We start from the raw sequence: 22,553 nt of genomic DNA on the forward strand, positions 1-22,553 counted from the left end.
TAACTAAATGCATCCTAACAAATTCCTCCTACGAAAACTCACCGTTGCCCCAGGCGAGGCTTTGTGGCACCTGCCGCAGCACCTCCTCGCTTATCAGAGCCATGACAACCCCTTATCTATAATGAGAGGAATCACTTGTTGATTCAAGGAAGGTGGAAAACCTGCCCAGGCCCAGACCAGACTGACAACCAGCAAAGCACCCAGCAAAGCTGGAGCCTGTATTTGGCAGGGAGCTCCCTGCCGGCACTGCCAGGAGGTGGGGGTGGATAGAGCCCAGCCTGCCAAAGCCTCTCCTCATTGATCTCCATGCCAGGCGGAGATAAGAGCGCAGCTGGCAAGCTGCGGCTCGGCACGACAGCCGCGACCAGCCGCGGGCACTCAAGCGGTCAGGACCCTCCGAATTCTGCCCGGACTGCGGCACGTTGAGTGCCGGTGCCACCAGGGCGAGGGAGGAGAAGTGGCCGTCCCTGACAGCAGCGATACGGAGGGTCTCGCTGCTGCTGCCAGTGCCACAGCTGGACGTAGAAGACAGGAATTTCTGGCCCCCTCTCAAGCACTCAGACCATTAACTATGCCTTGATACGAACGCTGCCGGCACGATGGTGCCTAGGAAAAAAAAAAAGCTATTCTTGTATTCAGCATATCTAAATTTACAGATTACAAGTGTACTAATGTACACTCTGGCTCAGGGATGGCCAAGAGATAAGGAAGCCTTCCTATGCCTGGGAGGCAGAGCCAGCTATGAGGAAGACTCCCTGTCCAGGTCCTTCAGCTTTCCACCACTGCTCAAACCTCATCCCTGCAAACGCTTGGGAATCTGCTTAGATTCACCAGGATCATCCAAAAGAGCCTGTGTACACTCATGCAGAATCAAGGCCGTATCGGTTACGACTCTTTTTCAGTAACGCCCCGCAAGTGTGTTATCAGTAAATGACGAAGGGCTTTCCTGTGACTGGCCAGGCAACCCCAACGATCGCTTTATATGCTATTAACTGGCAACGGTGGCTGCCATTGTCGTCAATGTCATCAATGATTATCAAAATCATCAATTTGTCATCATGGTGTTTTCATTCTTGCTAGAAGATTTTTCCTTGAAACACAGCATGAAATATTTTCCCAGTTAACAAAGCCATACAAAACCCTCATATGCACTGTGGCTACTTAGGTGAGTGAGATGCCCAAGCAGGACAATAATGTCAAAACAAAATAGTACAAAATAATATTTTAATATTATGTAAACACATGGACACGAAACAATGTCAAAATATGTTAAAATATCTTGGACAATAATAATAGAAAATGGGATTCTCTTCATGTATAAAAGTGAAAAGAATGGTACCAGGAAGTAATAACAAAAGCATCAATAGAGGAAATTCTACTGGCTCGGTAAGCAAGCTCAGCACAGAGTCAAACACACAGTATATCAAAAGCATAAGTCTGTAATAAGATAATGATAAAAAAAAATAATGGAAGGAAGATACAACTAAAAACATGCTGGCACAAGCAATGGATGTGTTTTCATGAACTTCATTACATTTTATGTGCTAACAAGACAGCCACTGATCTTTGTATTTTAATTTACAAGAGCCAAATCTTCAAACCTATTCAAAGCAGTCCATTTGGCAATCGAAGAAATCCAACAGCTCCAGCAGCTACCTGAAAATGAAGAGATTCTCATTAGTTATATCTTATTATTCTAACTATAAAAACGTAACAGGCTGAAGCCAGGGCTGGGTCCGGTCAGCAGCAGGCCTGGAGACGGCCGGGGCTGCTGCCGTGCCGGGTGTTCAGAGGCACGCCGGGGAGCGTGCCGCGGGGGAGCTCCATCGCATCTGCAGCCACGGGCACGCAAGTGCGTTACAGCAGCAAAAAGCAGTATTTCAGTGAATGAGGGTCAGGTAAATGCTAGCGCAAAATTTAGTGTGTATGTAGTCTTGGAAAAAGATCTGGTCAGGAAGAAAATTTCCCTGACCAGAAGCAGCACGAAAGCTTTTCCAAGTCTATGAGCAAATGCCGGGGCAGCCTTGCCGGGGAAGAGCTGCTGTGTGCCGTGCCGGCTCTGTCCCTGCCCTGCCTCTCCATCAGGACGTGGATGGGGCTCCTTCCACCCCCAGTGTTTCAGTCACTTGTGGCCTGGCCTGACCTAATGGTATGGGATTATTCATCTTTTTAAATAGCTGTTTTCCTAACTGTGAAGACACTAATTCAGAATAAGTTTGAGACAAAATGCATCCCTTGGTAATGCTACTGCTGCCACTGGAGAGAGTCTAGAGACTACACTGCAGCTTTATATTTATCTAACAAAGTTACCTACGCCGGACATATTACCAAGAATCTATGACATGTTCAGTTTCCAATTAGCTTTAGCTAATTCTCGTTAACAAATAGTTTAGGATTAATATTTTCAGACAACTTTCACACTATTAACATTTTTACAAATGTTTAAATATCTGACAAATTTTTACACTATTTTTACAAGCACACATTCTTATTTGCAGAAATCCTCACGTGAGATATGCAAGTATCACCAAAGTCTGTAAATATAAAAAAGATGGAGTGGCTTTCCTAGGAAGTTTGCTTTTACTCACCTCTCCATGTGAATCACTTACTCTAAAGGCACAGCAAGGCTTTTTATTGCTGCAGCACTTGCCATAATTTATATTGGAGGGTGTAAACGTCTGAAAAAAGCTCAGGCTGATGAAGATCCGGTACTTTGAAGATGTGATCTGTAATATTACGCATTGCATCATTGTTTTCTATCTTAAAAGGAGGTGGCATCACCGCAGAGCTGCAGCTGTGCACCGAGCCACTGTCTCATCATGAATGTCGAGGCAAAGCCCAGACTTGTAATGCACCTGCAGGTTCTCTAATCTTGCTCTAATAGTACTGACTAAGCACTGGGAAAATTCTCAGACGCTTGTTTACTGAAAATAAGGATCTTTTAAAACTGCAACCATATTTGAGTGTTTTAATTAAGCCGTAAAACTTCAATAACTGGGATCCACAGGTGTGAAATGGTACAAATTGATCAAAGATAATCACGTACCTTCTGGCATGGTAGGCGTTCAGCTCTTCCTGGAGGACAGAGACTCTTTTCTGCAGAATATTTACCTGTAAAACACATCCCACATGAAAATGGCGTACAAAATTCTAATTAATAAATTTGCGCTCATTTCATAAAGGGTCTTTTTCTGCCTAAATAAAATGCAGTAACACTTTAGCTGCATACTAGAATTGATACTTGATAGACGATCGTTAGCATGGCTTCCTTGGCCCTGCTCCAGCTGCACACTATCTACTCCTTCAGGAACAGAGTCAAAACAGTTTTTAAGCTCAGCTGGTGGTACCATCTGGGTTAGGCAAGGGTTTGGGAGCTCCAGTTCTACTCTCAACTCCCATACGATGCCTGTGCTCTGATCCCGGCACTTTTGCTCTTGCGATGAAGGTACTCACCTGTTCTTGAAGGGTATGAAAATTAATGCTTATTAATACACTGTGGCCACTTTTGGGCAACTCACCAAGAGCAGACAATTGGGCAGCATACTGTATATTTAGGAGCCTTTTTAGAAAACTTTACCCAAGCCTCAAGTATTTTCTTTTTTGTTGTTTATTTTTATCACTGCTCAGTGCTTTTACCCAGCCTATCCTCTTCATCCTCCTCCAACAATAAATAATCCTGACAGGTGCAGAGATTCCACTGCCCTTCTTGTCTGATGTTTTCAAACAGGAATTTCAACAATTTTCAAAGACCAGGACACCTGTGCTTCAGAAAGAGCCCCGCTCAGCGAGTGGACTGCGACGACAGCGTACCGCTGGAAATACAGCCGGCAGCTATGTGTTTCTGGGATAGCACCCAGATTTTAGTGTGTGTAGTTACTTTTACTCTTTTGAAATGCTGCTGCTGCTTACAGAACCCCTGCAGGTGGATATCAGATTCTACTTTTTTTTAACTCATTAAAAGGTGTGGTATTCTTATATTAGCTCCAGAGTAACACTTCCTACCAGACAGCGCTAATAGTCAACCACACTTTAAAAATAGCTTTTTACTATCAACTGGAAATAGATTTTCTCAGCAGATCCTTAACTCTTTATTTCTCACAACCATTTATATGAGAAAGAGCATCACTTCCATTAGGAATCCTTTGACATGTAAGCGGCGTGTTTGCAAACATAGTGTTGAAGTTGTGTCACTACTAGCACATAGGAATATGAAAGTTGCCCCCTATGAAAATTTCCTACTTCTGTTAAAGGCACACTTTGCCAGGGATAGTGTCTCATGCATAGCAAAAAATACTACAGAATAACCCTTATACATTGTAAAGAGGAAAAAAAAAGGGGGGAAATCCCAAATGCATTAAATTACCAACCATCTCCATAGCGAGAGATTGCATAAGAAAGAGAAACGGAGAGTTTGTAGATCTATAATTGCTTGAAGAACAGTTCTGAAAATTGGTATAAGGTGTGTCCTGGTATCAAGCCTAAACTTGTATGCCGTGTCCTCAGGGCCTGTGCTCTTCCCAGAGCTCACGGGCAGCTCTGAGTCACCAGCATTGTCCTGTCTTTCTCTCATTTCTTCCCTTCAGCCCAGGACAATTCCCAGTCCTTCCGACACGTTTAAATGCACAGTCCTGCACTGGGCCATATGCGAACACGGACAGTGTTTTCTTTGGATTACCGTTATTCCACATCTATGATCACTCCTCTTTTCTGCTATTTATCCTTCCTCCTGTGAGTTCAAGCAATGATGATGTTTTGTTTTCTTCCAGCTCATAATATACTGAATGGGACAGGATCAAATAACTTCTGTGGAAACCACGTACAAGAAACACACCCACTTCATTAGTAATTCCCTATTTACAATGACATTTTGATATTTCTATTAGCCAGTTTTATAGTCTATTTCATATAAATAATATTGATTCTGTATTATTCTAGATGAGCTAGTGTTTTACAATATTAAAACCAAAGCAGTTACAGAAGTCTATTAGAGCCTCTTTGTATTGGAAAATGTAGAAATAACACAATGATTATTTGGAATACTATCTTAAAAGAAATATCCCATTTGCTTTATTATATAGGCTGAAAGAAAACAAAATGATTTCTCATTCTCTTCTGCACCCTTTACATGCATCCTTTAAATGATTCCTTCAGGAGAAACGGGGTAAGGAAGATGAGAGATAACGGTGTGCTATATTTGAAAGGTTGACCAGAAAAACCCTAATACTAAATACAGCATAATTTCTACTTTCAACTGCCAACGGAAGCAAAATCTGGGATCAAAAGATACAATATGGTAGCTCTCAAGGTGAGGAAACTGGAGGAGAAGAGCCTTGTGAAAGATGACTGAGTGAGAAGCATGCAAGTGCTGCCATAATTTGGTTTTGAGACTTATTCAGTATTTTTGGCCAAATTTTAGATGGCCATAATTTCTTGTCTAGAAGAGAGAGTTTTTATCCAGTCCAAAAAGTTGAAGATGAATAATAAAAATTTACCTGAGATTTTAAAGATACAATGGTGTCTTCAAGTTCTTGTCTCAAAGATGCTGGCATCAGACCTTTGAATGCGGTTTCGTATTCTTGTCGTATATGGGTCATCTGTAACAGAACAAAAAGAAATTTCTATACAGATGGCGACTCCTGGAAGCCAGAGAGTAACTTTTTTGCTTCTTTTGCGCAGTCCAAGTGAACTCAGAATTGGTATATCAAGGGAAAGGGAAGGAGAGAGAAGAAAGATCAGCAAAGACCTGTAAAGAGCAAAAGAGGTAAAAACGAGGAAGAAAGGAAAAAGAAAACATAAGAATAAAAAATATATGGAGAGAAGGAAAAAATCATGAAAAGGAAACAGTAAGGCATTTGCTGGGACATGGTCTGAAGGAGCAATTATCATTCCTAAATCTATCTCAATAGAGCATTTTTGCAGACACTTTGCAAATTGATAGTCAGAAGTTTTCTTTTTGTCTGTGGTGGGATCTGAACCTGGTCAGTAGAGCGATATTTGCCCCTTACTCCCTTAGACAAGGTGAATTACTGTTTCCCAAGATTGTTTTACAAAATTTCTCAACTTCTAGGTGCCTTTGAGGCCTTTTTTTATTTATTGTGCAACTATTTTTCATTGCACTTTGTGTCTTCCTCAACTTCATTGATGCTATGGGACTTTCAACAAATAGGTTCGAGTATCTTAGACGTTATGAGATCAGATGATCACACCAAAATGATTACTTCTAAAGGAGGACATTTCAGTCCATAACCTCATTCAACAGATGCTGAGTAAACAGTACAGTTACAAAGCAATGTTACATGAAGACAGATCAGCTGGAAGGATTGTGCTTCGTTTCTCTCTGGTGGGGTTGTATTTGCTGAATCTTGACCCAGGAAAAGCACGGGGAGTCTGGGTCAGCTCTGTCCATCCAGTCGCACAGGACTGCTCACACACGTTATTACTTGGCTGAATCAGGGCCTCACATCTGTACTTAACTTCCAATAGGATTAACCGCTTAATTCAAATTAAGCAAGTACTTAGGTGTTTTTCTGGATTAGCAGCTGAATATGTAAATAAAGGATAAAAGGGATTCAATATCAGATTAACTTCTAAAATATCTTTAAACTTTCAAATTGAATCTTCTTTCCAATGATTTCCACACCAACACCATTTTGTGCTAATTTTGTTTTAGTTACCAAATTGCTTAAATCTACCATTGCAACCACAAATCAAAACCTCAGTCGTACATCTGAAGAAGCCATGAGTTATAACTTCCAGCTCCCAGCTTGCGAGGAGCGCACGCGCTTAAACACGTGAGAACCGAACCCAAAGTTCACTGCAAGATGTGCCAATTACCATCTTTCGGAAAAAGCAGGTCATGCCAAAATATGCATCATGCATAATACAATTATCAATACAAAAGGAGTAAAACAATCTGATGAAACTTTAGGAAAATTCTGCCTATGAGTCATTCCAACATGCAGAAGAAATCTCCAAATCTCTATGCAAATAGGCAATTAGAGGCTTTCCCTGTGAGCTGCAACTAAGTGATGCCACTATGCAAATCCAAAGAAAAAAAACGGTGAGACAGGAAACCTTGTTTGAACTCTGCTTGTATATAAGCCAGTGATCAAAATTTATGTTTTAGAAAGTTACTCTGATAAATTTATGCTACTACTTCTATAAAGGCTTACAAAGCTATGCATAGGTGCTTTGCCAGGATAAATATTTTCTGAGCCAACAGCTCATTTGGGTGGGGACCTCGATAGAGCAGAAACATATATTTCAGTTAATTCAACACGTTACATTTGTTCTTGGTGAAATGGGAGCAGAAACAGGCAGCTAGAACAGCAAAATGCTTTTCTTTCCTAAATGTTGAATCTGAATAAAGATCTGTTTCACGATGAAGAGGATCTGGATGATGGATCACCTTGATGATATGTTGGGGTGACCCAACCAGCACAGAAACTCCATCGCAGGGGCCTGACTCGCACTCAAGCTCTCCATGTGCAGGCGTTGCAGATGCCAGGAGCTGAGCCTGGACTCTGATATAACTCACTACACCACGATCTAGCCGTGCCTACAGAGCATCGAGGACTCACGCCCACGTCCTCAGGTGCCAGGCACACAGCAAGAGCCCCTCATTATAATTGCTCCTAGAGGAAAGTCAAGAAAGTTTCATTGTAGGTAGATGCAACAAAAATTTTAATACCGCTCTCTGAGTGAAATAATAATGTTCTAATTGTGCAACAGTCTTCTTTCAACCAGGTCGCTGGTTTTAATAGTTTAATCTGCAAGTGTCCTCTAAATACATGCTTTCATAACGCTGTTAACGTTCGTTATTAACTCTGCAAAGGAGCAAGGCGATTGTTCCCTTTTGACGAAGCTGTTTCTTGGAAAGTCAGGAAGAAATATGTGGTGTGCTTTAAAGTAAGGACATATATCACTGGGTCGGCTGAAAATGGAGAAGGAAAATGAGAAACAAGCCCTGGTAGCTGAAGTATTGCTTGGGGCTGATTTCTTACTGTTTCAGAGAGAAGACACACACTTTTTTTGCAGTGCAAACTGTTCTTTGGGATACAACTGCAATTTGTTTGCTAAGACAAAATATGCTACTTTCAACTGTGCTCACTAATAATTGCATCACAAGAAGATGAAAATAAGATCCCAGCTGTTTGCTGTCACATTATGACAAACAACATGCTGATATTTTTGGCTGAAGTTACTATCAAGGTTTATTGCCCCAAGAGATTAAAATAGTGCATGGCAAAAATCTGAATCACTTCTTATAACTGAAAAATAACATATAGAGGGCTAATGTATACTAATTTTAATGGGGGAATGTTTTTATTTTTTAACACTTATTTTTGACCAATGAAAGTGATGTCTGCAGGGATCTTTTTTTAATTTTTTTTTTTTGTGTGTGCCTTAAAGGCTTTTTTGTTCTTTTATAGCCTCAAGCTGCCTCCCTAGGATCCACAAATACTGTGTCTCCTCTTGCACTCTTGAGAGATGTTTAAAATTGCAATTCTTCAGCCCTCAGGAGGGCTTTAGTCTGCTGGATGAGGATAGCTCTATTTCATTTACTGTTGTGTTCGTTTTTCTTCAGTCCTGAGAAAGATTTTTTTGAAAATTCATTTTGGTGAGTTGATTTAATCCGTGAACCCCCAGGAAGGTTTTATAGCTTTTAATATTAAGCTGCCACACTGGTCTTTGTTTATTCAGGTTGGTGGCTAACATATGAGGTTTAAAGTTTTACCATCAATCATCTTTGGTGTCAGTAGAAACAACTGAAAGCTGAGGTTGCCACACATAGCTCATGTATGCTTAGTCACACGATAAATTAGAAAAAAAAGAAGACAAATATTCACACAGTTATAGAAAGTGATGCAAAAAGCGGGGAAGTTATAATTTCACAGACTACCATGAGATCTTGTCATAGTTGGGCACTGACTGTTCTCAGATGAGATAAAAGTTGGTTTTGATGCCCAGAAGAGAAATATCCAAACCAGAGCTTTCCAAACCAAGCAGTCAGCCCTGGCCCAGCGCTTCTCAGTAGCATAAGATGAGTTTTCATTTTACTACGTGAAGGAGTCTTCAAGTGGCACAATTCAGTTTTGCAGCTAGTCAGTATTTCTAAAAGCCCCCAAAGGACGTTTGCGGGGCTGGGTTAGAAGGGGAAGGGAGCACAGGGCTGATCAGGAACAAGTCCCACTGGCACCGAGCTGCACTGTAGTCACACTCCTTCCTTTTTGAAAGAAACTACTTAAGCACACCCAGGAGAAATGAAGTATCTTCAGGATGACCAGATGCATTTTAATCCATGTGCTAAGAAGAGCCCACAAAGCAGAGGATATTCTGCTTCTCTTCTACGCTTTGTTACACAGCCCCAACCACGCCGTATCTTATTCAGGCTCCTGATAGCCAGGGCTCCCCTTCTTACTTCTGAGAGGCCTGTGATGCCGAGTTTATCATCCAGAACACACTGGCTCTGGCACGAAATCCCCATCACATAAAAAAAAAATATTAAAAAGACCCCAAAACAATTGCAATCTTTGCCAGATCTCCCAATTGTAAATTACTTGATTTGAACTGGAAAAGCATAAGGAAAACGCAAATGAAACACTGAAGTATACATTGCCAAAGCAAATGAAAGGACCACAGAAGAGTTGTTCGAGTTCTTTTAAAAAAACATAAATCTTGTCTTGAAGGGCATGAAGTTGACATTTTGTTTATGTCAGATAAGCATCAAAAGGCAGTTCACTTAACTAAGGTGTTGTGGTTTCTTTAGTATCTTAATTTCTGCCTGTTTATAATATTTGTGAAGGATTATAATTCCATGTGTGCCAGGAAATACTAGGATAGTGACCAAAAGGCATAATTAGGATCATTTAATTATTACCAAATTTTCTCCACGTTTCAGGGGGCGTAAGATATGAGAAGTAATTTCCTTTCTCAAATCCTTTCCTGCATTATTTAAACAATGGTGTGTTACAATGCTGTTTAAAAGAGAAATCTCTTTAAAAAGGTTATGCATCTGTTCTGCAATACACCTCTCTGAAAGAAGACATGAAAGATCTGCTGTAATAAATCTGAAGAAAGGTTAGAGTACCAAAAAGGTAAAAATAACTCCTTCAGCCTCAGGCAAATCATTTAATCTCAGACTAAAGTCTCTTCTAAATGAGAATAAAATAATAATAATAATAATAATAATAATAATAATAATAATAATAATAATAATAATAATAATATTGCATAGGTCAACTTCATTCAGGTGATGTGAAGATTGCTGAAGTAATTTTCTAAAAGCATTTTGAAAAGGGCAAGCGAAGGACAAATTACTACGATGCCATCCCAATTAAAAAAAACCCCCAATCAACAAAAAAACAAAAAACCAAACAACAACCCAAAGAATGTCAAAGTAATGATTAATCACTGCTTGTTTGTGCTCTCCCTAATGCAGTGACTCCTCCGCTGCATCTCAGCACTCCCAATCTCTAAGCGAGCACAGCTCTACTCCCGCAAAACTGCTACGGGTCCGTATGGGCCCCTTCGGGCCCCTTCCTCCACCAGCTGGCCTGGGGACGCTGAGCAATGCCTACAACCGAGGAACCAAACCTACCAAAACCTGAAATTTCCTTAAACATCAGATCTCTCAGTCTTCTGTCGTAAGAGAATATTTAATTGGAGCTTGACATTTTCTCCAACAACTCTTCCTAATGAAGAGTCAAATGATATATCCATTTTTTCAATGAAGAACAAGGCCCGAATATTTGTCTTTTCACAATATAATCAAACACAAATATCCGCTGCTTTTTAGTCCACATCCCCTCTTATTTCAGGCAGTGGGAATTTCTATTCTTACTGTGAAACGTATGTTGAAATATGGTTCTTCCAGATTTAGAGAAATAGAATGCAATTTGATACAAATGTTCTCAAGTTCTTAAGAAAAGTAATGAACGCTATAAATCGCATGAATTTGGCTCAGCTGAAAACAGTAACCAAGCAAGATCAGCCGAGCAAGATACGTTGTCAAGTGTACACCATGTTGTTCTCCACAGTGAAAATACCGCTGGAGAACCTCCTCTGTTCTGACAGTTTCAATAAAACATAAATTGGTGGCATAGCTGTCCTCTTTGTTTTTCTGTCTTTAGCTAGTAAACCATCTGAGCGTCCAAAACAGTTTTGCCTTGTTGTTTTACTAACCCGCGGGGACCTCCAGTTACGCCGAGCTGCTCGCTGCACACTGAGCTTTCTGCTCTATGTCAGGTTTTTTTTGCCAACCTGCATCCAAGAAGCCTTATTACTTCAGTGGCTTGTATTTTGATATCTTTCTTTTCTTAACCAAGATCTCCCACCTGGAAAATCCTCTGTTTGTAGTTAAGCAATATGCGTCTATATAATTCATAGCTGCAAAGGAAGGGAAGGCAAGGAAAACTTTTTAAAAAAAAACACCAGTGGGCTGCATATGGCAAGAACAGCATTCTTGGGATTACGCGAGTTGGAGAGGAATAAAAGCTTTCACTGTCAACACCATAGAACAACCAGGAATGTTGTGGCTAGAAAATTCGCGCTGTTCTCTCAACCTCCCCCTCTCCAGGGCTCCGCTATTGTTCCAGCTGAGATTTGGAGGATCCCTGACTTTTTTTCCCCTCCTTCCGAATGACTCATCGCAGATGCCATCTTTGTCCCGGAGCACTACTTCCCCCAGCTCTTGTCAATGCCGGCCGGAGAGGCCATCGCTGCGCCCGGAGCGGTCCTCCCCTCTGCGGGGCGAAGGGGACTCGGGCACGGCTCGCGCCCCCGGGCCTGGAGGAACAGAAACTAAACCAGCCCAGCCACTAACCAGCGCTGCCGGGCCAAAGCTGAAAACACATGGTGTTCATTTCTGCCTCTGTCGATTCCTAATACGCTATCAAGATAATTAAATCTGAAATAAAGCTATAAGCATCTTTGACACCACCACTGGAATATATTTATGTATTTCAGTTTTACATTCCAGCATGTGTTACCTTCTATATAATCCTTTCCATCCTGGGGTGGTTCAGCAAGTCAAGGTTTCAGTGTCCGATATGCGGAGGAGCTGAGTGCTTGCTAACAACAGGGAGACCCCACAAAGCTCAGCAGCATGCAGGATTATGCTCGGTATTTTCACACTGACTGTGTGAACAAGCAAATCTTTGTAGGTAATGATCAGAAGCTGCTTTTACTATCACCATTTCCCCTCTTTCAAGAACAAAAATCTAATCAGCATCTCAACTGGCAAAGGAGGTGCCAGGTTTACAAAGCATCACGGCTGGTGAGAGCCTGCTCAGCTTTGGGCACGGGTGAGGATGGGTAGTGCAGGAGACGGCCACTGCTGCGCTTCCCCGACGGACGTCTGATCGATGGCATTTTGTGCTGATTACATTGCAAACAAAATAATATTTTAGAATTTAAATTATGTTAAAGATCAGCATAAAGCTGGCCTTTTTCAGTCCTTTTTAGCTCCATCCAGGCACCTCATCACCTAGAAAAAATGAATGGGACAGCTCACTAATTGAGCACGCATCGCTGAGAGCCCGCACTGGAGATGAGGTGCCTCTGCTCTTCTCTTCCATCATCCGACTGGCTCCTCCATGCATTGACATTTCTTCTTTTTTAATTCCCTGCATTAAATACCAATGTCATTGTCCCTTGTAGTCCTACTTTAAACATTTATGAAAGAACAAAATTCCCTTAATTGATAATATGCAAGCAAACCACAGACGCTCTAAAATGATGTACTCCGCTCTTAAAAAGAAAGATCTCTTTCTCGTTTGCTACTATTTAAGACGAAGAGCTAGAAAACTGACATTTTAAAATACTCTCTAATTCCTGCATGCCGGCATATGCTTCTATTCTTTTTTTGGTTAAAAATGCTCTTTTTCCTTTTAACTATTTGTTCTGTAGTTTCTATTTTCCTGTCTTTCTCCAGCTGGCCACTTCGTTCCAATAATTCATTCTGTTCTGTGAAGTAGGTATATATTTGTGTATTTTCCAGTTGTGTCTGATTACCAAAGCTAACATTTGATCATTGACTTCCACACGTACATCATCATCTACCTCTTTTCCCTTTGACAGTTGCACAGTTGGTGAGAGCTTTCTCTCCCGCAGTTCCTGCCATATGGAGCTCCTGGGAACTTTCAACTCCATTGATTTCCAGCTCCTTTCAAATCCCACCTGCAAATCTGTATTTCTGTGCTTGCATCTCAGCTTCTATCTCCTTCTGCTAATCTGAAACTTCACGCTACACAGTATAACTTACTATATTCTGTTTAATTCTGCATTCCCTTCATCATAGGCCATTAAAGAAAATGGTATACAAAATATAAAATATGTCAAATGCAAAGTTATGATTTATTCTAACAATCTCAGTCTTAATGAAAAATTGGGTGGTGCTTTTGTATCAAAGCGATTAATGAATATATCAATGGAATTGCATGTATGGTAGACACTAACCAACGTAAAAGTGGTACGATTGGGCTCCAGATAATGTCAGTAGTCATTTTATGGTACCTTCATCAACATTGCCATATACCTATAGGGGCACCTATATCCATGAAAGGTCCCTTATAGAGATATAACCAGAATCAGTCTGATTCTCCCCCAACAGCCGCTATTGGGAAGTCTGAAAAGAGAAAAACATACTAAGAAATGGATGTCTTGGTCTGTGTACGCCAAACAGCCTGACCAGCGTCCTCTCGCTGACATCAGATTCTGCACTGCTTGTTTGTGGCTCTCCAACATCTTCTCAATAAAAATGTTTTAAATTTGAGATTTGTTCACCATAAGTAGTTAGAAAAGAAACCTTCTATTGTGCTGCCTGCAGACATTGAACCAGCAGATTTTCAGGTGCCAGCCTGTGGGGAGCTACACCCCTCTGGCTGTTTGTCTCCTATATCACAACATATATACATACATGAAATGCTTTATGGGAGGAAAACAGCTGAAGTATGCAGTACCCTCCTGACGCCAGCGCTCGGGGTGTCGGCAGAAGCGAATGGGCAAGGAGGGAAGGACCCTCCTCCTCGCAGAACTGCAGAAAAACAAGCGCTCTTCAGATGCAACCTCTCCGGTCTGTGCTGGTCGCATACAGAAACTGCAGGAACTATTTTCATGTGACAGTATTTGCTGTCGCTGTTCCTGAAAGTCACAGTGGAAACTTCTTTCCGATTCTCACTTTCTTCCCCATCGCAGCAGAGGCTGCTGAGCCCCGGTGCCAGCGCTGCCTGCCCAAGGGGTTAATCGCCTGGTCCGCAGGCAGCGACAGTGCAAGGGCTGCTCTCTGTGAATCACTGCTGTGGTTAAGATCATTCAAATCTAGACTAAGCTTCCCATTCCTGTGGGAGCAGAAATGGGTCTCTGGGGGAAAAATCTGGAAGCGTTTCAGTGACGTGGGTTGAAGCAACCAGAGCAAATGGCAGAATTTCATCACTACCTCCCGTGCGTGCTGTTTGTTTCTCAGTTTCCAAAGTGCTCGTCGGCTCTGCAAAACAAGGGCGGCCTAAATCCTCCTCACCTGCAGCTGGCCACAAACCAAACTTTTATTTTTAAATACCTAACCTAGAGCTTATTAGCCTGATTTTAGACGACTCCAACATATTCTGAGAAAGACAACCCTTTGAGAAAGTCTGGAAATTGCGGCAGGGCCCCAGAAGCACTGCCTGGCTTTCGCAGTCATCTGGGGCACCTGAGCTGAAAGTCCTGTACCAGGAGAGAGGCTGGGTTTGTACCAAACGTCCTGCAGTGGCTCACCCACCTCCAGATGGGGAAACTCCACTGCTTCCACATGATTTTTCCAGAGCATATAGAGCTGGGCAGGACGACGGAAGCGAGGGCAAAGATTTTCTGTGAATTTATCTGATTGCATTTAAAACTCTGTGACATCTTTAAAAATGAATCTGAAAAGAAACATCGACCAAAAGCCCTAAAGTAAAGGGATATTAATATTACTCAAGTCTTCCAGCCATCGTTGTATTAAGAACTATTTGGGACCCATACCTTGGACATAGGCATACATTGCTCATTGCTGTTTTACTGTTCCTTTACTCACAGCTCCACAAATCTGCAGGCAGTAAGTAGCACTATTCCCATCAAGGAGAAGGTGTGGCAAATGTTAGAAGTTCTCTGTGCTACACAGCAACTAAAATTTCAGAACGATGCATCACAGCATTCATCTGAGAACAAATAGATTTAGTTGGCATGGAAACAGTAAGTTAGGCTGAATGTGGTAAATATCCAGCAGTCATAAAAAATTGAGCAAGTCAGAATAATAAACATTAAAAATGAAAACTCGCTGAATGCTTTTGAATCATAGCTCTTTTACAATTATCACTCCTGTTTTCATTTGAACATGAGTGAAATCCACTTAACAAACTAAGCTGTTCCATTTTATTCCAAATACTTCTATAACATCCTTATTCAGATAACTCCTTTCTCCCTTTTTTATAATCTATTTGAGAAAAAAGAAATTAAAGAGCTGGAAATCTACATTGGTATTCTCCTTCATTTCCTCAGTAATATTCATGAATTGAACATAATTGATTTTCTGTCTTCAGAGAATCTCTCTTCTTTAAGACTCTATTTGTGATGTGACTGCTTGCAGGAGTATTCCTATGGTTTGAGTATCTTATAGTGATGCTACTTCAGTTGTTTGTGAACATGAGGAACTTTTTTCCCTCTATTATCCCCAATTAGAAATTTTACATCATACTCAATCCACCCCTACAGTTAAAAACATTAGAATGAGGAATGAAAAGAATAGGTTCTTCTTCTGAAAAAAATATTGCGTGTAATTCCCAAAAGAGAGATTCTTGGAGCTTTTTAGTATACTGAGTTGGGGTGATTGCCCTTACAAAAAGGAATTTGACATGAAATGAGGTATTCTAAAGCAATCTAGGTAATAAAGCAAGAAGATCACTACCATTAATTTTTATGTAGGCCCCAATTCAGCAAAATTTGTTGCCCATGCCTGAATTTCCATTCAGGCAGACACTTAAGCTCTCAGTGATGTGCGTCATTTTTAATTAGACATTCACAGGATGTAAAGTCTGCTGTATGAACAATTTAGATTTTTTAACTATGACTGAGAACTGCACAAAGCTGTATGACTCAAGGAAGAGAAACATTTTTAGTAGAATGAAAGATCTTTCTATCAGAAATCTTGTCTTACATTAGATCTAGGCACGATCAGAGACAACCAAGTGATACACCAGAAGAGTACATGATACAGGAACATAACGTAAATGGGATTAGTTGACGAGAAGCCGGTTCCCACAGTTATATATTACTGAGATATAAGAAACTTCAGCATTGCTTTGGAAGGAAAAGGTTTGGACGCACCCAAATTTCCTAGGAATCTTCCCAGACTGCTTTAACTGTCTTGGGGCTATATATCAAGGAACTTACATAAACAACTATATATTAAGTGTCAGTTACACTTTATTTACTGCTAGTTTGCCACTTTCAATGACTACAATTACATATGTCTCAAGAAGTTGGACATCTGATTTTTGAAGGAATCATCCAGCATTTTGACATGAAGTTCTGAGATTCCAATCTAGAAGTAATATTACTGAACACATGGACCGTTGTGCTAGAAAACCATGCTTAGCAGAGACAGGACAGCCTTTATGGAAAAGATAAAATTACTCAGGTTCGTCAAAGTGGGAGAAGTTCCCAGGCACTTTTGACAAACGTATGTTCATCTGCATTGGAACGCATCATTTGGATAACGTTGCCATACCACAGCACTGATGAAACAACACAGATACAACGTGATTGCATCTACTCACACTGTAAAGAGGATCGAAAAAGTAAACAGCAGTAAACACAAGTTCATACAAGAACATGAAGTACTGGAATGAAAAAGCTCCATAAAAATAACAGCTCATCTTCAACTGCAGTGCCACACTTGCCTCTAGACAGCTCAGGGCTTGCCATCAGAGTCCTTCTAACATATGCCCCCCTCCTTATTTATAGGGTAGTTTATCTCTGTCTCTCTGGATAATTATAATAAAGAAAGGTTAACTCTGTGCGATCACCAGAGGGTTATTGTAACAAAGAGTTAAGCTTCATGGATCCGTCAGTCACTCTTAGAGACTGAAGAGTTACAAGGACATTGCACTGAAAAAAAGACAAACATGGAGCACTAAGATACCACCCAACAAGCCATAACGAGAAACAGCTTTTTATTTTTAATTAAAAGCACAACAAAATGTTTTTTCATGTCTCATTCATTTGTTTGTTGTTGTTATAGAATCAAAACACAAGATTTTTCCTTTTAATGAAAAACAGAAGCTGTTTAACCCTCTCTCCTCCTTATTTATAGACATGGAAAAGCTCAGAAAAGTGGCCTTTGTAATAGCGCCAGCACAAATTTTGATGTTTTATGCAATTCCGATTCAGATAATATTTGGTAAAAGCAGAAAGCAAGTTCGAAGTTACTGCCTTAACTATTTCAACTCCCTAATCGGCTCATGAGTCGTTAGCTACTGTTAATACTTGATGAACATGTTTACAGGTAGCCTGGCCAAGACATAATAACTGGAAATATGTCAGAGCTGTCATTTTTGCATTTTTCTTCTGGAGAGATAAGCATAACTAATGGATTAACCAGGCACAGAGAAGACACATTAACAGCATTCAAAATGTTTGTCTGCAAAATAGACCAAAGCCACCTAAACAAAAACATCCTCAATGGCTCCAGCTTCTTCAGAAAGTCCCAACGGATGAATGGCAGAGACAAGCCCTTTGACGGACTCAGATATGAGCGTTACCATAAGTCTGCTAACATATTACCACCTTGCAGGAAAAGCTCTAAGCTGGATGATGCAGTGTCATCTAAATAACATTTCTGTTCCATTTTTAGTGGGGAATGGGGCATTACCAGCTGAGCTAGTCCTTCATTAATTTAGTGTGGACAGGATAGTCCTGTAGGTTGGTTTGGACCAGGTGCTCATGTAAGAGAAAACCTTGAAGGCAGAAAGGGGGGACCATCATGTGAATCTGCATGTCTAGCCTTCTATGTCCATATTTCACAAGTCATTTTTTGTTTCTTCTTCTGGATCCTCTCTCAAAATGGGTCAGGAAAAAAGCAAAACGGTACTGGCAAAGATGAAAAAAAAATTCTAAAAAATAAGAGATTTGGAAGAGGACTCCCATAGCGTGCAGGCCACTGCTCTTCCCTGGGAGGGACAACCATACACCAAATAGCTCATTTTCCTTCTTCTTTTCCAGGAGACTCTTTGAAGCCAAAATGCAATGCTTGGAGGCCAACTCGCTCATTACACCAAATTCCTCTGATGCTGCAAGCATTGCAGCTAAGGGTGAACCTGGCCCAACATCTAGATTTGGGAGGCAGAGGGGGAAGAGCAGAACAGCTAATCACCAACTCTCCTGAGAGGAAATACATGAACGTAAATGCCAAGGGTGAATGAGGGTTCCTATGTGCCAGCAGGATGTCAACAGCTGGGGAAAAAGTATTTGAAATTAATGATTATTACTCTTCTACAACCACCCCAACTTACTATTCCTGCAGGTATAGATTTAGAAATGCTTTATATAGGATATATGTTATGGATACTGTTTGCTCAGCACCAAATAATGTTCTCAAATGCCGCTATTAGGAATCTGTAAATTCGTATGTGATTCAGATATCCACCACCTGTGTATTTTCCTGAATACTTCAATTTAATCTTGTTTGGGTGCAGATCATTGACTTTCCGTTTCAATACTAGTCTGTAAACTATATACACTATTTTGCTTGAAGCACACTAAATCTCTGATTTCACTGAAAGTGTCCAGAATAATTTTAGCACTATTAATCATATGAAACTGGTTACAGACAACGTGCTAGGACAATGAATGCATAAGATCAGGAATAAAGCTTATTTTTAGCTCAGTTATTGTCCTATTATAATCCTCCTCATACAAGCCATTAAACAACAGGTTAGAATAGTCTCAGAAACCTCTATTAAAACAGTATAGTCAGTTCAAAATAAACGCGTCATTTAACAGCTAGAATAGTTGAAATACCAACTTGAAATAGAGAGCATGAGATAAGTATTTGCCTGTAGGGTTCAGACAATTTAATTCTCTTTTATTACCAAAAAACCAGAAAAGAAAGCTAGCTGAAAATTTTGCAGAAAAATAGGTGCTTTGGCTTTGAAGCAAGATATTATTTCTAAACATCGAACCTCCTTGCCCAAGGGAAGAGGACTGCGGGGGGACTGCACCCGGTACCTGCTCGTGGGTCTCCAGCTCCCTGCGTTGCAGCTTCTTCTCTGCAGCCCGCGCCTGAATGCGGTAACTTTCCACTTCATCTTGTAAGACCTGAAACAATACCAATGGGTGCAAAACACACGTGAGAAACATAGGATGGCAGAAAAACTTACAGGTAATGTCATTCAGTGAGCAGATTAAGAAAACAGTGCAGTATCTGCAGCTCTTCAGCTACAGTTTCTTCCAGCCATACATGATAGATGCTAAGACGTGACAGACCCCGTTCGGCCACCCTTACTGAGTAAAGTTATTCTGCACAGGTAGGACCATTGATTGAACAGGAATAGTTAAATCTAAGGAGTTTTATCTTATTATAAGCTACAAGTATTCATACTAAAAAGGTAATGAATATCCTCAAAGATTGAATGGGAAATGCAAATGTTGCATTGCAACAATTGCATTTGTATTTGCAATTGCAAATGTCTCAGACTTTTGTTATCATCATATTTGTACAGCCTGTGCTTCCGAGGAACACTTTTGCAGTGTACCAATAACTTTTTCTTTAAGCCAGTAGAATAATCCTCTCTCTGGAAAACCATGTCTGGAATTTGCAGTGAAAATGTATTCCATATTATTGAAACGGGATGCTCGCCGAGACGAGGGGCTCCCCTCCCGCCCTGTAGTAAAGTCTAGCATGTGATCTACAAATGAAGTCTAAATGGCAATAAATAAAAAGATTACTATGATCATGTCACTTTACCACAACTATCCAGTCTTTATTTAGTTCAGAAATAATCACTTCTAAATCAAGCTCATAAAATGCATTGACAAATTTATTTTGTCATTATTGTTCTTCGTATATATTTATTTTTATTACGGCAGCCCCTCAGAGCCTTGATCTTTTTGTTATACGCCTAACAAAAGAACAGTCATGCCCCAAGGAACTGATAGTCTATGTTATTTCTAACAGATACACACCAAACAAACAATACAAAGTTTCAAAGATTTTTTTTAAAGTTTCCTAGTCATTGTTGAATGTTTGAATACACACTTAACATTTACTTACACATTTACCGAAAGCTTAGTTATGTTGTCAGCTTGAATAAAGGCATTGTTAACTGCAAGTGCTGACTTGAAGCAAAGTGCACAATGTGGATGTTAGATTGACATCAACACAGAGGCGGCTGCGGCAGCAGAAAGGGAATATTTTGAGTTATCTTTTGTATGCCAGGAAATCAGGGCATTGCTACCCATCAGCTGAAAAGCGTGGCGCAGGGTCAGGACTGGACCTGGGAAGGGACTCCCACGGGAGATAGGCTAGAAATGACGCTGAAGGTGCCTCCAGTGTGGCTTTTGAAAAGCTGAGCTGCAGAGCGCCCTGGAAGGAGAGACCAACGAGTCCATGGACTCTTGGCGCGCTTGGCAGAACATGCGATACGGTTAACATTTGCTTCCTCCAAGTAGAATACCCATACATAAACCAGGATCATTAAAAGGACTCGCAGTGCAAAGATTTCACAGAAAAAAACCCTTGCTCTTTTCCACAGCACTGAAATACTGTACTCTCAAATCATTTACAGGATAAAATTGCTATTGAGATAAGATAAGAGGACTACTTATGATAGATCTTGCACATTGTTTTGAAGTGATGCCAGGCATTAACTTTAAAGTCTTATAGCTATAAGACTATTACATGTTCTGATGCCAAAAAATTTAACCAGACCCAAACATGAACTTCAAATCTGCCCAGGGACTTTTATGCTATCACCGTTTCTGAGTAAAGTTGAAATCCAGGCTTTGAATATATAACCAGTCTTCAATACTCAACAAGTCTTGCAGTACCAGGAATTTACATTAATATAATGAAATATATGTGTGAATTGTAGGCTTTTTGTTTTCTTTTTGTACATCTAATTTTGTAAGGTGAAATAGAAACAAGAATACTTTGATTTAAAAACTAAAATGATCAGGTCACGCAATAAGGAGCAGGGCCGTTCCACCTATCAGAAAGATCACCAAAGACCCAGTTAATTTGACAAAAGTCCTGCGATAACTCCAAAGTGTCCAGACATAACCAGCACAGGACGACTCTCAGGAACATTCACAGAGCACGTGTTGGACAAACTACAAAGTATGACCGGTCGTCCCCTGCTAGTTCCACGTGATCAGCTTATACAGTCCAAATAGCTTGGCACGGCAGAAAAACAAGGAGGGAGGAAACCTTGCTACACGTCCATCGTCCTACCCTGACTCCCTCCTTGTGCTCAAGAGCAAGTTTCACTCTTTCACCGGACTTTGAAGACGGTCAAGAGATAGCATGTGTACGTACGAATGTATGTGTATATATATGTACATATTTGTCTCAGAGAACAGATTTATATCACACTCTGTCACACAGATCTGCAAGTACTGAATACAAAACAGGATCTCAAATTGTTCCTGATAAAGACAGCAACCACACGGTGGCAAAGAAGAGACTTGGTGCGCTGCTGTTTCCTTCCTTAACTTCTCCAGTTTTACTTTTCTTATTTACAACAAACAAACATATTTTGCAGAGCATAAAATGAAAGTTTCCTTTAAATCTGAGGGTTTGCAATGCATCTTAAAGTAATGGGAAATTTGGGAAATTCAGATAACACAGTCTTTGTTAGGTCCACCTACTCTAGATAGTGTTTGCCAGCATGGAGCGCACGTGTTTTGTTTCATTGTGAGAGCAGACAATGTCTTAAACAAGTACAATTTAGAAATAAGGTATTTTTACTGTAGCATATAAGTGTAGCAAACTATCAAGTCTTATAATTTGTCCATTCACCAACTGTCCAAACCAGAATATACTGTATGAGTTCACAGACTTTTCCAATCGCATCATAACTGGCTGTTAGTACGTTTTGTATTTGGATGGCAGAAAAAAAGACTAACTCCTCTGAGCAATCATGAATACCTCCAACTTGACCATTTTTGGACTATTGCTGTGTTGCACACCAGCTCTCCTACCGGTCACTCTGTAGAATCTAGTTTGGGGTATAAAGGATGTTCCATGAGTAATTAATTTTCATTTGGGTATTTCAGCTTGCCTATCAGCACAAGGACCAAAAAGTAAACCCAAAAGATCAGTATTTGATCAAAGCCATGCCAAAAAAAAAGTAACATCAAAATCTCACGGTTGCTGTAGATTCCTGCATATGATTAACTCTGAAAATAGTAATTAGAAGCAAGCAAGTTTGTTGCCCATGATTTAATTTTCTAGGAGGAATCATGATGGATGTCATGAACAATGCGCCTTTTTGAAGATGACACCGAAAATTCTCTCTATTGTCAAAGAGCTTCACATG

At 40.5% G+C, this 22,553-nt stretch overlaps 1 protein-coding gene across 3 annotated transcripts in view; it reads right to left on the bottom strand.

Annotated features, from left to right (window-relative positions):
• Positions 1–1,293: 1,293 nt before the first annotated feature.
• CEP112 (centrosomal protein 112) overlaps positions 1,294–22,553 on the bottom strand; it is a 174,874-nt gene continuing 153,614 nt past the window's right edge. For 2 of the 3 annotated variants that reach the window (XM_082326516.1, XM_082326517.1), the window contains 4 exons: positions 19,243–19,332; positions 5,493–5,594; positions 3,047–3,111; positions 1,294–1,656 (listed from right to left, as the gene is read on the bottom strand). In XM_082326516.1, coding sequence (XP_082182642.1) covers positions 1,653–1,656; positions 3,047–3,111; positions 5,493–5,594; positions 19,243–19,332 — 261 coding nt within the window. In that variant the 3' untranslated portion in view covers positions 1,294–1,652. Of the gene's footprint in view, positions 1,657–3,046; positions 3,112–5,492; positions 5,595–19,242; positions 19,333–22,553 lie in introns of those variants that run through there. The other variant, XM_082326518.1, reaches the window with a different exon arrangement.

This window comes from Platalea leucorodia (assembly GCF_965183815.1).
Source record: "Platalea leucorodia genome assembly, chromosome: 14".
Lineage (NCBI taxonomy): Eukaryota > Metazoa > Chordata > Aves > Pelecaniformes > Threskiornithidae > Platalea > Platalea leucorodia.